Below are 19045 nucleotides of genomic sequence, written 5' to 3' on the forward strand. Positions count from 1 at the left end.
CTCGGCCATTACATCCCCATCAATCTTTCTCTCACCTATTTATTAACAACATCCTTCTCTTTTCTGTTTCACCAGCTGAACTTGAGTATCACGCTGTAATGGCTGACATTAATGGGACATGCCTCTTCTGTCTGGCTCTTGTTCTCCAATAAGGCTGGCTATTTTCAGACGCACAAGATATTTGCTCACGAGAAAAGAAAACAGAATAAACTTTTACTTGATTTAAGCACATAATGAACAAATACTGCAATATGGACTTCATCCAGAAAACCCTCTGCAAACATCAATCCAGAAAAACTTGTTATGCTTTGCAGAACATGTCAATGCTAGTAGTTATCTAAAACATCTAAAACAGGAAGAAGAATCAAGAAAACAGTTCTAACAATTCAGTAGAATTGGTAAGCACTTCAGTCACACTAAAATATAGTCTGCAACAGCTATGAACAATATTGTCCAGAGACAGTAGTGATTATACTATGAATATTTCTGAGTGATGTTGCAAACAACTCATTTCATTTGTTTAAATGAACAGTTTAATTGAAATTAATCAAACTTACCAACTCTTACCAATGAATCAGAACTAATTAATGGACAGTTTGAACTGATTCACAGTAATAAATCAACTTTACTAACTCTTGCCAAAAAATTAGAATTAATTCATTCAAATGGACAGTTTGAACTGATTCACAGAAATGAATCAAACTTACTAAAGGTGTGTTCGACTTCATGCGGTGCTGCGCAGACCGATCTGCAAGATTTGCCACTTGCAGTCGGAGGCGGAATTGAAAATGGAGCCATCAAGTTGGACACTTTCCGCTTTCTGTAGTGACGCTCGAGCAGTGTTTGCGTACTTTATCACAGACGAGGTGGATTAGATGCGATAATTGTCAAATACACAGACATTTCAGACATTTTCATGAGGCAATAGAAACACTTTTCATGTACTTCTTAATACAGCACCATCTGTACAAAAATAAAGTTCAATATAAACCTATACTATTTAAATACCAATAAAGTGGGTCTATATTATTTTTATCAGTGTTATTTTGATAAACATGACACAATATATAAAAACACAGATTTGTGAGCATTAGCAGAATGCGCTGACTCTTGAATCACTCTCGAGGTACTTTGATGTCATACGTTGCAGTGACGTGGCGTCTGCACTGTCTCAAGTCGGACAAATACCGCCGTGATGAACACGATCCTCAATTGGATGGAACTGGAATAAATACTTTGAATGTTGCAATCCTGTCGGACTTATGATAGCTACCTGAATCGTAACAAAGCACTGTTGGCCAGAGGAGAACTGGCCCCCCGACTAAGCCTGGTTTCTCCCAAGGTTTTTTTCTCCATTTAAACACCTGTTTGCCACTTGTCTGCCACCTGATGTCACCTGATGGAGTTTGGGTTCCTTGCCGCTGTCGCCTTTGGCTTGCTTAGTTGGGGACACTTGACATTTGACTTGACATTTGATATTCAACAGTGCTTTGATCTGCCTGCATTGACACTATTCTTTTAAGAGCTGCTGTGCATCCAAATAATGTACCAGTTATCAATGTAAAGCTGCTTTGACACAATCTACATTGTAAAAAGCGCTATATAAATAAAGGTGACTTGACTTGACAAAATTTCTAACCGACACGCACTGCTTCAAGTCAGATACCGATCGATCTTCGCAGCGTGACATGAAGTTGCACACACCTTTTCTATTGCCAATGAAACAGAATTAAGTCATTCAAAAGGACAGTTTAAACTGATTCACAAAAATGAATCGATCTTACCAACTCTTGCCAGTGAATAAGAACTAAGTAATTCAAGTGGACAGGTTAAACTGATTCACATAAATTAACTCTTGCCAATGAATCAGAACTGATTCATTCAAATGGACAGTTTCAACTGATTTACAGAAATGAATCAAACTTATCAACTCTTGCCAATGAATCAGAACTGATTAATTCATATGGACATTTTTAACTGATTCACAGAAATGAAGCGATCTTACTAACTCTTGACAATGAATAAGAACTAATTAATTCAAGTGGACAGGTTGAACTGATTCACATAAATTAATCAGACTTACCAACTCTTGCCAATGAATCAGAACTGATTAATTCATATGGACATTTTTAACTGATTCACAGATATGAAGAACTCTTGCCAACAGAGACTATTAAAACATGTCAAACTCAAAAGTCATGAGACGATTTACGTATAATACAGTAGTCAACATTTGAAGTGGTTAAAAACCTTTCATCAAAGTTGTCCTAAAACCTTCTTCTTAGGACAACTTTGATGAACTTTTTTGATCCACTTCAAATGTTGACAACTATATATAACCACAAATGTATTGTGGATATTCAATAAGCCCAGCGCCACTCACGTGGTGGTCCAAAAAGCACTGTTTCCAGAGCCTTCAGCTGCAGTTTCTGTGCATGACTGCGGTCTGGTATCTTCAGCACAGACAGAAGAAGGGTGGCATTTTTCACTGCAAGTCTATGAATGGAACAGACACTGTGAGTCAGTAAGTGAATGAATGATCTTGATCCGTAAATTCATTTCAGTCCAAAAGCTGAAAAACGTTTTATACAAATTAAGGCAATAGAGATTTCTTACCTGGGCAGAGCTTTGCCACTGATGTCGTTCTTCCTGAAGGAATCAACATACTGAGGTAACTGCACACAGCTGGCAAGCCACTTCTCTGCTTCCTCTACTGACCAGTTATACACTATAAACAAAAAAACCCACAAGTGATGGTAGTGGTTTACATAAACATGGAAGATCAGACATTCTGAATGATGGAAGCTTAAGCCCAAAGTATACTTCAGCCGGCAGCATTCCGCGACAGTCTGCGCATGTGCGAGTGATTTGAGTGCTTGAAAACAAAGCTCACTAGATGCACACATGTCGAACGCATTTTTCAGTGCTCATGGCCAAAATTTGAAAGTCTTGTGTGCGAGACGAAGCGGAACGCAGAAAATGAAGTATTCCCAGGGCTTTAATGTTTTCAGTTCCACGAACAAAGTTTACATGCATTTAAAAATGATGTGAGTTAATGATGGGGCTAACAGGAACGACTTTGTTTACTGCTTTTTTTTAGTGTTGTATAATTGATATAAAATTAAAATAATCTGTGAAAACCTTCAGAGGCCTTCCAGGAGTTCCACATGTCCTCCACTGTGATCAGCAGATCTGCTCTATGGAATCTCTTGTGTTTTCCTTTAGGGTCGTTGTACTTTAAGTCTTCCCTTAGAAACTGTTTGAGGAAACAAAGACTGGATTTTAGCATCTGGTGTAGCAGTTCTCATCTGATATCATTTTCTGATAGGGTCACATGCAGCAGGTATACAATCATGTAAACATGCATAGTTAGGATTGTAAAAATAAACAGGCTGAACTATTTTTAGAGGAGAGGGGAAAATAAAATGAAAATCCAGCACCATGAAAATTGAATCTAAAATTAAACAGTGGTTTTCCAATTACACAGTCACAAGCTAGTCTAGACTTGATTATTTGTGTTTATAGGAGGAGTTTCTTTTTACAGCACTGTCTATTTGCATATATCAACATTTGGCAAGAGTTTAGATGTAAAACCACAGTAAAAAGTTTATTTAGCATATCCAACTTGCAATACTTGTAATGTCTTGAGGTTTTGAGATCCAGTAGTCTTACTGTAGAGCATCAGACAACCTATATAAATGCTGACAGTTTCATGGGTTCAGTCGCCTCACAATAACTGTGACTGTGGTAAAGGTTACACTCACAGGACTGTCTATGGCCTTGGTCAGGCTGCAGTCGGTCAGCAGTAACGCTGTTTACTCAGTGCTCAGATGTGGCATTCTCATGAAAAAGAATCACTTTGTGTGATTCAAAGAGAATACAGAGTGCTTTTTATAGCCTATGTTCGTAAACCATAATCATGGTTAATCACTTTTGAATACCGTGTCAGGTCCATTCAAAGGATATATATATATATATATATATATATATATATAGATAGATAGATAGATAGATATAGGCCTATACACACACACACATTTGGTATACCTATCATTGAGCACATTTACATGCACACCAATACGCTGATATCTACCAAAAATCAGTTCATTAAAATAACCTGATTTACCAGTTTACATGCAAATCAACAACCTGGCAATGCAAGTAAGCCACATTTGCAAGACTAAATAAAAAAAAACAGGTTATTCTCCAGTGGTGACGTCAAAACATAAGCATCCATTAATTTCACCCAGAGTATTCTATTTATTATGTGAGCTCTGAAGTTAAATAAAGCATTAAAAACCCCAGAGTATTTCAAAATGTCAGTGGGAAACTCATTCTCCTCTCAAATTTGACGTTTCTACAACTGTACCACTTGTCCTTTTGGCTACAGAGCTGCATAAGATGAGAACACATTTTTTATATTTCTGGTTGGATCAAACAAATATTTCTCCTCCCCTACTGTGAAACACTTGCTGTGGCTGGACGCGCTTTAATCTGCCGTGTAAGGACACTTTCCTGTCACATATCATGCGCACTTCAATAAGCAGACACGCAGGTTAAGGTGTTTACATGCGGGGCAAAATAGGGGTAATGGGCAACGATCTAGCTGTGTTAAAGTTTATTCTTAAGCCGATTATGACCTTACGCCGATAAAAGAAAACGGTTTAATGCGTTTACATGACCACACATGTTGTTGGCTTATTAAAGGGTTAGTTCACCCAAAAATTCTGTCATTACTCACCCTCATGTCGTTTCACACTCGTATGTCCTTCGTTCATCTTCGGAACACAAATTAAGATATTTTTGATAAAATCTGATAGTTCAGTGAGGCCTCCATTGACAGCAAGATAATTAACACTTTCAAATGCCCAGAAAGCTACTATATTTAAAACAGTTCATGTGACTACAGTGGTTAATGTTATGAAGCGACAAGAAACGAGAATACTTTTCGTGCACCGAAAAAACTAAATAACAACTTTATTCAACAATATCTAGTGATGGCTGATTTCAAAACACTGCTTCATGAAGCTTTACGAATCTTTTGTTTTAAATCAGTGGTTCCGAGCGCCAAAGTCACGTGATTTCAGTAAGCAAGGCTTCGATATGTCATAAGTGTTTCGAAATTTCAATGGTCCACGTGACTTTGGCAATTTGATACATGCTTCGAACCACTGATTCGAAACAAAAGATTCGTAAAGCTTCGAAGCTTCATGAAGCAGTGTTTTGAAATCGCACATCACTAGATATTGTTGAATAAAGTCGTTATTTTGTTTTTTTGGTGCACAAAAAGTATTCTCGTCGCTTCATAACATTCAGGTTGAACCACTGTAGTCACATGAACTGTTTTAAATATGTCTTTAGTAGTTTTCTGGGCATCTGTGAAAGTGTTAATTATCTTGCTGGCAATGGAGGCCTCACTGAGCCATCGGATTTTATCAAAAATATCTTAATTTGTGTTCCAGAGATGAACGAAGGTCTTACGGGTGTGGAACGAGATGAGGGTGAGTAATTAATGACAGAAATTTCATTTTTGGGTGAACTAACCCTTTAAGCATAATCGGTTTAAGAACATGCATGTAAACACACTATGTTTTTTTATTCTGAGCTAATTACATTTTCTAGCCCCTAACCCTAAACTAACCCCTAACACTATCCTTCACAGAAAACTTTTTAATAAAAAATTGTTTAGTATGTTCATTTAGTGATTTGAATTATAAGGACATCGGCATGTCCTCATAATGTAGGGTGGGGTGGGGTGGCCTGAAACCTGAATACACACCACAATATAAGGACTCCTCATAATGTAGGTCAAACCAGTACACCTACACACACATTATTTTTATCTCTACAAATTATGTGAAAATTAACAATTAAAAAGGATAATCTCGCAAAAAAAAAAGACATCTATATATCTCCACCTCAATGTATTTTATCATTCACGTTAGTTGAATGCTATGACAGATGAAAAACCCTATAACATGTGTAACTTGTGCTCCTTATCTCTGCAAAAGCTCTGCAACACACTCAGACTTAAACCAGTACAGCTGCATACCGCAAGCCATGTTATACTTCAATGCACTGCTCTGTTGTACTTCCAAGTCAAGTTTGTCTATTTGTAAAGCGTTTTTCTCAATACATACTTCAAAACAGCTTGACAGAAATCCAAGTCTCCAGTGAGCAAGCCAAAAGCGACTGTGTCTTTTCAAGCAAGCAAACTTAGCACTTGTTTTAACATTGGGCACCATGCACTGTGCAGCTACGTCAATCTCTCAACACAGCAGACCACAAAACCATACATGAATGCTGCAGCCCTCACCCCATCCGTTTCTGTCACGTCCACGCTGCCGTCTGCATCATCGTCCATGTCTTTATGAATGCTGCGGATGGCCTCAAAACTTAGCAGAGCGTTTTCATCCTGGCAAAGTAGCTCATCAATACCACATAGTTCTGAGGAAAGGAAAAAAACAATATATGAGATACGTTTAAGTCCACTTAACCTACACAATTGCTCTGTTACAAAACAGGCTGCTTACAGAGGCATCATTCTAGCTATGTATTCATGTAATCTATCACTTTACTCAATATATGTGTACTTTCATGCTTATAGAGAGCGACAGTGCCCACCCCTTTTTTCAGTGGCTTTGATTACAGAAGTATTTTTTCCTATAGGGATTAGGTGTGGGCGCTAAGACCAAATTCTTACCTCTCAAACTTACAGAAGACAAGTAAACAGTCAGTAATAAAATAAGAACAGAGAAACTACTTACAAGCATTAGGACAACAAACTGCAATAGAGCAAAGACACAAATGAAATAGACCTACCTGAAAAACTTTAAGCACTAGAAATCTGTTCATCTTCGCAACACAAATTAAGAAATTTTTGATGAAATCCATGAGCTTTTTGGTCTCCGATAGACTGCAACGTTATTATCACTTTCAAGGCCCAGAAAGGTAGGTTCTATGTCAGAATGCCAGCTCATTATTGGGTGGCTCCTGCGTCATCATCACATGCAAGCTTTGTGCTGCTCACATGAACAGCGTCGGCCAATACTGAGCCGGCGTTCTGATGTACAACCCGGAAGTGCTGCACTTTGTTTACTACGTGAACAACGTAGGAGACTGACATGGAAAAGAAGAAATTGTTGAATAAATTCGTTATTTTTGTTTGTTTATTGCACACAAAAAGTATTCTCGTCACTTCATAACAGTAAGGTTGAACCACTGTAGTCACATGAACTATTTTAATGATGTCTTTACTACCTTTCTGGGCCTTGAAAGTGGTAATAAGGTTGCAATCTATTAGAGGTCAGAAAGTCTTAATTTGTGTTCCAAAGATGAATGAAGGTCTTACAGATTTGGAACAACATGAGGGTTCATAATTAATGATAGAATTTTCATTTTTGGGTGAACTAACCCTTTAATGACACAGACGACAGCAGGATTATTAGGCTGAATGCACAGATCCAATATACTGTTAAACATGCATTTTCTTTCTCAACTGTTTACGTTCACTTAAGACATAAACGACTACGTTTACAAGGATACTGGCAAAGACGGGCATTTTGACACATAAGTATGTTTATTTAACAGTTCAAACCCAATTAGGTGGCAAAAAAAATTCAGTTCAGTACTCACATGCTTTATGAACAGGGGCTTTATGAGCAGCGGCTTAATGTGCGCGTCTCAGACCGCTCAGAAACAGTCTCTAAGACAGCGTGCGCATTTAGCAAAATGAGTTCTCTTTAGCTGTTTATTGCGCTTCAACAGTTTAAAATCACTTGTTTTTAAACCAAAAGCTTAAAAACGCATGTAAACGAAAAGCTTTCGTGACCACGCAGAACAGCAACATCACGTGAGCGTAACCACAGTAGAGATGACAGTCTAAAATTTCCTCCGGGTAATTGTGTCTACCTGTATATCGCTCACCCCAAATAGGGATTTTTAAAAAGTCTTTGTTAAAGAGTTAAAAGCCACACCAACCACCTAGAAGGTGAATCACAGCATTGCAAAATTTGATTTGAATTGTAAATGACATAAAACTATTGATTTAAAGATGTTGTTGTGTATATAAAAAGCTTATTTTATGTTTATTGCAAAATATTAATATGTACACAAATATTTATGTAGCTTAAGAGATAGTGTGCCTGTCCCAACAACCACACTAGCGGTCTTGGCCTTTTGACAGCACATGCATTTGACAGAAAGCAAGTGTGAAAGAAAAGTGATCATAGCACACTCTAAATCCACACCATCTCTAATAGTGCTTCGAAGTGGTATTTGAGGCTATTTAGTATTTCATCATGTTCAGAAACTCACATGCCCTGAAATCATGCATTGTTGAGGAAAACTCACCAGTGAAATTTAAATGAATGAGATATGACATATAATTTGGTAGTAAAATGTAAATTGTTGCACATTTTATTATTACATTTATTTGCAAATGCTTTTTATCTCTTAATTAGAAGTGCCACAATTAATAAATACATCTTAGGGACTACTGAACAAGTATTTAGAAGTTTTTTTGAAAGTGCAAACTACTTAAAATAAAAATGTGTAAATATAGCTCTCTAAATTTTTTTTTTTTGCATTTTTACAACACTATGTTATAAGTGTGTCCCACTGGGTAATCACAAGTTCTAAACACACACATGTGGTCTTATTGCTAACTTGAACACTTGGGCCAAATACAGGAAATATGTCATGTAAGCAGACAATCTAAACAGCACAAGTGTGGACACTGGGACAGGACCCTGACTCTATTACATCATTTGCAGTGCTTTATGGGAGCGCATGGGCGGGTGCTAAAAAGGTCTTCTGGCATGATTTGCTATTTCAACCCTCTGATTTGTAATTTTTTTTTTTTTTCTTTGACTCTCATGAGTAATGTAGTTTTTCACCTAGAATTTGACTGTTCAATGCAATTATTTAAAAAAAAAAAGTTGAAATAAATAATGAATGGGATTTTTTTCGTAACACGACTGTTGTACTCTTAAATTATCAAACTGTTAGCTAATCAATATGAGGAATAAGGGTCTTATCTAGCGAAATGATCGGTCATTTTCTAAAAAAATTAAAATTTATATACTTTTTAACCACAAATGCTCGTCTTGCACTGCTCTGTGATCCACACGCATGACGTAATCATGTTACAAAGGTCACGCGTGACATAGGCGGAAGTACCAATCCAGTGTCTACAAAGCGAACGTGCAAAGACTAGTCAAACGGCATTTACAAAAAAAAAAAAAAAAAAAAGGTAAGACACTGATATCGGACGATTTTGAAGTTGGAGGAGAAAATTAGATGAAGTTTTTCACCCTACTTCCGCCTACGTCACACGTGACCTTTCAAATTTTTATTTATTTTTTTAGAAAATGACCGATCCTTTCACTAGATAAGACCCTTATTCCTCGCCTGTGATCTGCAATTTGAAATCTGCACTGAAACTGCAATTTGGTCCTTCCACCCGGTGAACCCCACTGAAGTCCACTATATGGACAAAAATACTGTAATGTTTTCCTCAAAAACATCAATTTCTTTTTGACTGAAGAAAGAAAGACATGAACATCTTGGATGACATAGTGGTGAGTAAATTATCAGGAAATTTTCATTCAGAAGTGAACTAATCCTTTAATTGCAGGCAGTTCACTGTGTTTTGGAACATAGCTAATACAGGTGCTGGTCATATAATTAGAATATTGTAAAAAAGTTCATTTTTTTATTGTAAATTATTTTAAAAAATGAAACTTTCATATATTCTAGATTCCCTACATGTAAAGTAAAACATTTCAAAAGGTTTTTTTTTTTTTATTTGTTGATTAGAGCGTACAGCTAATGAAAGTCCAAAATCCAGTATCTCAAAATATTAGAATATTTACATTTGAGTTTCATTAAATGACCATCCCTACAGTATAAATTCCGGGTATCTTTTGTTCTTTGAAACCACACTAATGGGGAAGACTGCTGACTTGGCAATGGTCCAGGAGACAATCATTGACACCCTCCACAAAGAGAGTAAGTCACAGAAGGTCATTACTGAATGGGGTGGCTGTTTACAGAGTGATGTATCAAAGCATATTAAATGCAAAGTTGACTGGAAGGAAGAAATTGGGTAGGCAAAGGTGCACAAGCAACAGGGATGACCGCAAGCTTGAGAATACTGTCAAGTAAAGCCGATTCAAACACTTGGGAGAGCTTCACAATGAGTAGAATGAAGCCGGAGTCAGCGCATCAAGAGTCACCACACTCAGACATCTTCAGGAAAAGGACTACCAAGCCACTTCTGAACCAGAGACAACATCAGAAGCATCTTACCTGGGCTAAGGAGAAAAAGAACTGGACAGTGAACAGTGGCCGAAAGTCCTCTTTTCAGATAAAAGAAAATTTTGCATTTCATGTTGAAATCATGGTCCCAGAGTCTGAAGGAAGACTGGAGAGGCACAGAATCCAAGCTGCTTGAAGTCTAGTGTGAAGTTTCTGAAGTCAATAATGATTTGGGGGGGCCGTGACGTCTGCTGGTGTTGGTCCATTGTGTTTTATCAAGTGCAAAGTCAATGCAGCCATCTTCCAGGAGATTTTGGAGCACTTTATGCTTCCATCTGCTGACAAGCTTTATGGAGATGCTGATTTCCTTTTCCAGCAGGACTTTAGCACCTGCCCACAGTGCAAAAACCACTTCCAGGTGGTTTGCTGACCATGATATTACTGTGCTTTATTGGCCAGCCAATATGCCTGACCTGAATCTATGGGATATTTTCAAGAGAAAGATGAGAAACAGTCGATCCAACAATATACAGATGATCTGAAGGCTCAATAGTGCCTCAGCAGTGCCACAGGCTGATCACTTCCATGCCACACTTCACTGATGCAGTAATTTGTGCTAGGAGCAAGTCATTTGCTGTAATATGTCCTGCCGATCAAGTATTGAGTGCACAAAAGAACATACTTTAAAGAACTTGAACTTTTCTGTTTTGCAAATCCATTTTTTGATTGGTCTTAGGAAATATTCTAATATTTTGAAATACTGGATTTTGGACTTTCATGAGCTGTACGCTCTAATCATCAAAATTTAAAAAAAAAACTTTTGAAATGTTTTACTTTACATGTAGGGAATCTAGAATATATGAAAGTTTCATTTTTAAAAATAATTTATAATAAAAAAATGAACTTTTTGATGATATTCTAATTATATGACCAGCAACTGTATACACCATCATACTACAATGCATTCTGGGTAAACTTGCTCATTTTAAGCACATACAGTTACAGAAAAAAAATAAGTTGGAGCCTTGTATCTATTATAATTGCACAAAAAGGCAAGTTAAAAGCTTTCCTCAAGAGCACATAAATGCCTGAGACAAGAAAAGGCCTATTCAAACACAAATGACTTTGTGATGAAAATGACTTTGAGATTCAGTCCTGTCAGTGAAATTCATGCATCATCCACTCCTACATGGTAAATGGCCACTGTCATTTCACAGCAAAAATGCTAAATGTACTAGTATATTGAGTATGAATATTAATCAAGGCTGAGGAATTGATCACTTAGCAATGATGTATTGCTAAAAACAGGGCCAACAGCGGTGCCTTTGTAAGGGCCCAATGTTTGAGCCCATTGTTACAGGAGAGCTCAATCTGAGGATGACGCTAACACAGCCACGTATGAGCCATAGAGTGACTTTTAAACTATTTTTAGATGGAGACACAGGACAGCTGTTGAGGTATTGTGGATATTGCTGTAATATGGTAGTGGGGTGAGTGTGAATGTCCTGAACTTAACCTTTGTCTCATAGAATTAAAAGACTTCATTATGGAGCAGGTATTAACATAAGAAAAATAAATCGTCACTGTGATTAGATTCAGCGTCTTTTTTTAAATCCAGGGTAATCTGACATTGCACTTCTAAGGATGGATGTAATTAAAATGCTTATGTTATTCGTCCATTAGTGGACTGTGTTCTTTCAGGCAGATCTGTGTTGATACAATGAAATGTTTAACATCGTAAGATCTACATTGCTATTTTTGTCCCCATTTCATAGCCTGCAAAAAGGTAAAACATAGTGTCTGTACAAAACCACTAAACAAGCATGCCACAACCGCGCCCCTTAAAAAAAGGCTTGTCATCACACAAACACATATTTGCACTCACTGGGTTTCTGCATTACTTAGAAACATAATGAGAACTATTTACAAACATTGACATCACATCCAGTTTAGCTTGCTAACTAAACTGAGCTCACCAGACCCAGATCAAACGGTTGCACCTACAACCTGGTACAAGCATAGTTGAGGGTACATAAAAAGATTTACTAATTTAAGATACATGACAGGCAGATTTTTCCATTGATTCAACTGAGAAAAGGGCATCTGATGAGAAAAACAACAAAGTAGAAGGTCTCAGGAATTCCCTGGATGCATTCCCTCCACCCGATTCACTTAAGATATCATCTTTCGGTGTTAGTGTTTATTACTTAGCATCATCTATACTGCTTTCATGAAGATTTAAAATCTCAATGCATCAATGCAAATTTCAAATCATAAGAAGTGGGTATTTACTGTACAAGTAGTTGTTTCTGCGTTAATGTTTGTCTGACATATTAGCTAGATACAGTTCAAATAAGGTTCTGTTCTCATTTCTGTCATCACCAAACTTTTCTGTGAAACACAAAAGGTGAATTTCTGAAGTATTTCCTGTAGCAATCTGGGCCAACTTTAAGACACAAGCCTGCTATTTGCAGATTTTGCAGAACTCTTTTATTAAACCATGTTGTCATGAACCTCACCAATTTGAGAAACTAAATCCAGAAACTATTTTTGTCTAAGAGGCAAACACTATAACTTACAAACAAACATAACCGCTCAGTCAATGACATTAAACATCAGTGTACAATGTGTATTCAACTATGGAAAGCCAATAGGGTCAAAATTCTTTTTTAGAACCATGTTTTAAACTACTTGTAATGAGTTGGATTTTTCAGTTTTAGCTCCAGTAATTTCACAAAGTTATCACAAAATATTGTGATAAATACTGAATATGAGAATTGTTGTTTTATTGCATTTTACCAATTTATAATGAAAGTCGAATGGGTTTGGAATGGCATGAGGTGAGTAAATGATGACAGAGGTTCATTTTTGGGTGAACTTTCCAGGACATATTAAACAGCCAGGACATATTTAAGCAAGCTGCTGTTAGTATTTGATAAAATTCCACAGAGACATTGAAAGTTTTTTAAGACAGTCAATTTCCACCATTTCTTTTATCTCTGGCTACAGCATGTCTTGGTAGGACAATGAGGAAAACAGAGAGGCCTAGGATCAGGAGAGGAGAGGAAAAAAATGAAACGGGGTGATGTTTGGTCTGCTTCACCAGACCTTTAAAAAGATCTGAGAGGACCGTCAGTGTTTGCAGAGCCTTAAGGATTTACAGAGCTGTTGTAAAAAGATCCTTCAGTATCATCCTATGGCCCAGCTGCATGAAGTCATACACGGGTCAGGATCAAATAGGTAATTTACACAATGTACACTACAGGTTTGAATGCTTATACATCATTATACAAATGATACTAACTTTACAATGGTAATGCTGAAAATATTGTAGTTAACATTGATTTTTCTATTTAAAGGAGTATTTTGCATTCAATACCATTTAAGATCAATTGACAGCACAACACATAATGTTGATTACAACAAAATTAATTTTGACTAATTAATTAGCTAGGCTCTTATAATGGAAATGAATGAGGCCAATATGTAAATGTATAAATACTGTCATAACTGTCATACTGAAATAATTTCATTAGTATAGCCTCAAGAAGTAGACAATAGGTGTGTTAAAATTTTAGTGTGAAAAATTGCTTAGTAACCTTTTCTGTGTTAAGTTGTATCCAATTTTGTCCATGTCAACATAACACCTATAAACCCTAAAATTACTGTAAAAATAAAGATTTAAACAGCTTATAGCTCTACATTTAATGTAAATGCTTTTATAAAATTATACGCTTTACATTTATGCTTTCAAATCTTCCAAAAAAAAATAAAAATAAAAAAATAAAAAAATAAATTGCCCCCATTCCCTTCCATTATGTGTGCCTCACTGTAACTTAAATTTTTGGCTTTTTTTTCTTTAATTTTATTTTTTTAAGAAAAGAAGAGTTGCACCGATATGATTTTTTTGGGGCCGATACGATACCGATATTAACAAACAATTATTGGCCGATACCGATATTTGTCACTTCCTCTTTTATTTGAAATTTTGTCATCAAAATAGATATTTTGATCATGTTTTAAATAAGCAAAGTTCAAAAACACCTGCATTAAAATATACTAGCAGGTTTATTGCTGCATCATCAAATAATTTCGAATGAACATCGATTGGATCCGTTTAACATTCAGCAGGCCTACATAAAAACAACAGAACAAAGATACATGAAATAAACAGTGCTAATTTATTTTCAGGTACAGAAATAAATTAAACAAATGTAAAATAGCACTGCATATTCTTCACTGTATGAATTATATACATATTAATCCTTCTTTATTGTAACGGGCTTTATTGTGATTAATCTTCTAATTTGTTTTTGTATACATTTTAATATTTTTTGTAAGTTTAAGCATGTATGAGATCTGCACTATCTCCTTTACTAAGGAGGGACTCTTATTTTGACGGGTGTTCTCGAGAGCACGCAGTTCTTCAGAGTTATTTTGCAGATTTAAAGTTAGTCCGTTTATTAAGCATCCCCCGAAAAGGCATAAGATCTGTATGTATTTGTTAACTGTTAGTTGTAATTCGCTGTATGTTGATGATAATGCAACGGAGAGAGAGAGAGTTTAATGCGCACTTCTTGTGCTCTGTAATGTTTAGCTTTTGTGGTGATTTGTTTGGAGTGAAAATGGACGTAATAAACTTTATAAAACATCAGTAAAGGTTTGGTTATCATTCGGATGGGGTCTGCTACACTTTTGAAAGTTACAGAAGTTATTTAGTCAAGAATAGTGTGTGATTTTTTTGTTATTTGATTAACATTAAAGCACAGACAGCAGCGCTAGGATTACGCAGTCATTATACAGCTCAGTGCCTTCACGCAGTTAATTAATAAACCATCGGTTTGTTATATCGGCCTTTTTCCTCCTACAGCCGATATGCCGATGGTTGTAAATTGAGCAAAAATCGGCCGATACATCGGTGCATCCCTAGTCAAAATATTTTTGTGGTAATCAACATTATGCCCAAACATGGTGGATTGAGCGTAACTCGTATTAAACCTGGAATATCAAATGTAAAGTTTCATTTCGCATTCCAATAAAACATCTCCATAGTGGTCCAACTTCACAGCTCTCGACCTCAAAGGGAGATAACACTGAAAATCTAATTATTCCCACCATTTCCTATAAAAGGAGAAATGTTCTGGGGAATGCATTCCACCAGGCAATGAGATGCTAAGTCCTTCTCTAAAACAGTTGGATAAAGTTAACACAGCCCTGGACCTAATACAGTCAATTCAGAGCCTTTTCCAGATGCATACAAAGAGATCCACCTCAAAGACGTGGAGATGCTCCTTTTGAATTAACCTCAGTCAGGCAGAGGGCCTGGGAAAATAGATGGATGACCTCTGCACCCACTTTAAAGGCAGCTTGATTACAGCATTATCCAAGTGATTTACGGCAAACTAATAACTAGAAGAACAGAAATAGTAACAGAAAACCTCAGCAACTTCCCAGTTTATTGGTAACCCTTGTGATGTATCTGTAAATCTGGAACAGACGAGTAGAACTGAAGGGGTGCTACTAGAAAATGCGAGTCATTCCCAAAGTCAATACTGTGAAAAACCCACCTTACTCAAGTGGGCTTACTTTACGCAATAACCTGCCTGATGGTGAAGGTGCACCACAAGATGAGCATCAGTCTGTTAAAGGGATAGTACGGTCGTCCGCCGGAAGGTAGTAATTTGAATTTATAAAGTTTTAAATATGGATATTTTTCTTACAAAAACTCATCACTTCACTTCAGAAGGCCTTTATTAACCCCCTGGAGTCGTATGGATTACTTTTTTTATGGATGGATGCATTATTTTTGACTTCAAAACACAGCCCCCCCATTCACAACCATTATAAATCTTAGAGGACTAAAGATATTTTTAAACATATCTCTGATTGTGTTCATCTGAAAGAAGATAGTCATATACACCTAGGATGGCTTGAGGGTGAGTAAATCATGAGATAATTCCTATTTTTGGGTGAACTATCCCTTTAAGCGGAAACTGAACATTAGTGTCAAAGCACAAGAGGAGACTTTGATGGACACCAAACCTTGCGAGGGTGACATACACCAGCAGTCTTGCCTCATGGGAGACATTTATGTCACTAAACTAAACCTCCATTCTGCCACATATTTCAGTCAAGTCAATTCTTTCAGTTCTTGGTCAGGACATGTAAGTGCAGCATATGGGTTGTGAAAGATTGGTTTGACATCATCTCCCATGAGGCTCTGATTAAACAAGGGAAGCACTTTATCTTATCTAGCAGCACACATAAGAACGGCGTATCATGCACCATTTCTCAGAGTGAGACATCTCTTTCTACAACAAACACTATGTTCCATTGGGATTATGTAACACATAAAATGCACACTATACAGACACATAAAACTTGGGAAATAACACTGAGTGATCCAACTGAATGATGATTTCCTACCGGATAATCCATTGGCAGACTCTAGGTGGTCTGTCAGGCTGTGCTGATCTGCTGCACTCCTCCATAAGAAACCAAGCCATGCAATGAACATACAGTGTCTGGCAAATCTCAATAGATCCATGCTGAACTTAAAACAGAGAGAGAGAGAGAGCATTTAAGAAAAAAACAGTACTAATCTGCTGTTCAGGAACGCATTATGAAATATTCTGACATAAAAATAAATGTTGGGTATTACAGCTAGTCGTTTTCACATTTATTCCTTTCATATCTATTTTAAGGTTACTAGTATTTATTTTAATAGCTAGTAAATAATCTAAAAGCAACTAGCAGTTTTTTTTTTCTTGAATTTTACTACTACCAACTATTAAGTGCCAGTTCTTATTCAAATAGTGACTCAGTCACAAACTTACTCTTTTGCTGCTACCAATTATTATCCATGTAGTGACAAGTAGGCCTAACTATTCTATTGAATCTGTGGTAAATATTGCTGGTAACTATTCCAGGTTTACTTGTACTTATAGTATATTCATGTGTGCTCCAGTTATTACTAGTAAAAGTTTGGTTACAGTTTATTTTAAGGTGTCCATTTTACAGTGTAACTGTAGAAGTACTGAGTAATAATAATTAACTTCACGTACTTACTATAGGGTTAGGGTTAGGATTAGGGCACAGTTTAGGGTTAGATGCATGTAATTATGTAAAATTTATAGTCATTATTATAGTAACTATATGCAACGTGTAACAAGGACATTGTAAAATAAAGTGTTACCAGAATTTCTTATTGCAATAGTTACCATTCTTATAGTTGTCAAATGTAACGACAACAGTAACAAATACACACTAATAAACTGATAGTGTATATTCAATCTAGTACGGCAGTAAAGGTGGATTAGATACTAGTACCTGTTTGAATGTTTACAATTAACTGAAGAATAGGCCTACATACTAATACCAAACCAGTAAACTGGAAGTGGAATAACCACTAATAATTGTAATACATACTTTCAATAGAGAAAGTCTGGTCACTATATCTCTAATGAAACTTAAAAAAAGATACTTGACTGCTGGATTACTTAGTAATTAAAACAATAAGTACAAGTGACATAAACATAGAAACTTGTTTGTTTAAATGTTACCGTATGTTGCCATATGGCTATAGTTACAGTATATTTGGAGTGTACTGTATGTACATATCACATTTGTTTTGATATATAAAAAATAGCGGCAAATGCGCCTCCTGATACAATCAAGTTACGCCTTTGTGTATTTTGCCGCCTGGCTCATATCTGATGGCATATTAAATAAGCAAAAAAAGTAACACGGGCGCTGTTTTTAAGTTGTCTTCGTGATGCAAATGCACATGCAGCCTATAGCTACTCACTCATCGTGTTATTGTTTTAAAAATTCAGATTACCTGTCAAAATCCGAAGGTTGGGAACTGCTGGAGTCGCTTGTGAAAATCAGATGTAAAAGTTTCGTTTGATCTGACTGACATCCATTAGCTAACCGATATTTGTAGGATATTGTTTTAACTCAGATGAGAAAATGTTGTCGTTTTAACGGTCCAGCAAGTTTAAACAACACTTCAAATATGTTTGACATTCATTTTCCACATCTCCTATTCACAGTCTGCGCAATAACACCACCCACCCCGTCAATAATATCAAATATTGTCAAATGTGTCCATCACTCGTTAATACGCGCTTCGAACAAAACGTCCAAAATGAAGAAAGAGTTGTCCTCCAGATGTATGACACAAAAGTATGTCCCGGCTATATATCAAATTTCGAGGTTCATTACATTGTTTCAAAGTCCTCTGTCCTGTTATCCAAAACCCATCGATGTTAAGAATCCGTTTGGTGTTGCTTTTGGAGGATGTCTAATGGTAAAGCAAAGAGTTTCTTGGGATATAAATTGTCAGGTATTGAGGTTTGGTATAAAAAAAAAACTGAAAGACACAGCCATCTAGTGGTGTGATCCTCAACCATGCAGCTAAAAATGAAGAAACCACTCCCAGTTTTCTTGTCTGTTTACCAATACTCATAACCTCAGTTTGATGTGTTGAAATGTGATATCAGTTTATCCCAGGACTAAAATTATTTGTAGTAAAAATAATCTATAGTTGTTAAGACTTAGTTAGATTTGTTACCTGAATTCAAACTGAATGAATAAAATAAACTTAAAATCTTTGAGTTCACTCTAATGATTGGCTAAAACAACACTAAAATATAAGTGAATTTAACTCAATATGACTTTACAGTACTCATACTTATTGGTTTCAAAACTTAAATGGGTTATGACAATCGGTTTCCACAAATGGTTTGAGTTACCGTAACTATCTATCTATCTATCATGCTTT

The 19045-nt window shown here is 36.3% G+C and overlaps 1 protein-coding gene across 3 annotated transcripts in view; it reads right to left on the reverse strand.

The window, feature by feature from the left end:
* Positions 1–18666, reverse strand: part of stim1b (stromal interaction molecule 1b) — a 38887-nt gene extending 20221 nt beyond the window's left edge. The window contains exons 1-6 of one of the 3 annotated variants that reach the window (XM_051878915.1): positions 18101–18666; positions 16687–16813; positions 6317–6447; positions 3142–3256; positions 2617–2728; positions 2384–2496 (exon numbers count right to left, since the gene is read on the reverse strand). In XM_051878915.1, the coding sequence (XP_051734875.1) occupies positions 2384–2496; positions 2617–2728; positions 3142–3256; positions 6317–6447; positions 16687–16807 (592 nt within the window). In that variant the 5' untranslated portion in view covers positions 16808–16813; positions 18101–18666. The remainder of the gene's footprint in view (positions 1–2383; positions 2497–2616; positions 2729–3141; positions 3257–6316; positions 6448–16686; positions 16814–18100) is intronic. The other 2 variants (XM_051878914.1, XM_051878913.1) reach the window with 2 other exon arrangements.
* Between the last annotated feature and the right edge of the window lie 379 nt (positions 18667–19045).

The sequence above is a fragment of the Ctenopharyngodon idella genome, chromosome 21, assembly GCF_019924925.1.
Source record: "Ctenopharyngodon idella isolate HZGC_01 chromosome 21, HZGC01, whole genome shotgun sequence".
In the NCBI taxonomy this organism is placed as follows: Eukaryota; Metazoa; Chordata; class Actinopteri; order Cypriniformes; family Xenocyprididae; genus Ctenopharyngodon; species Ctenopharyngodon idella.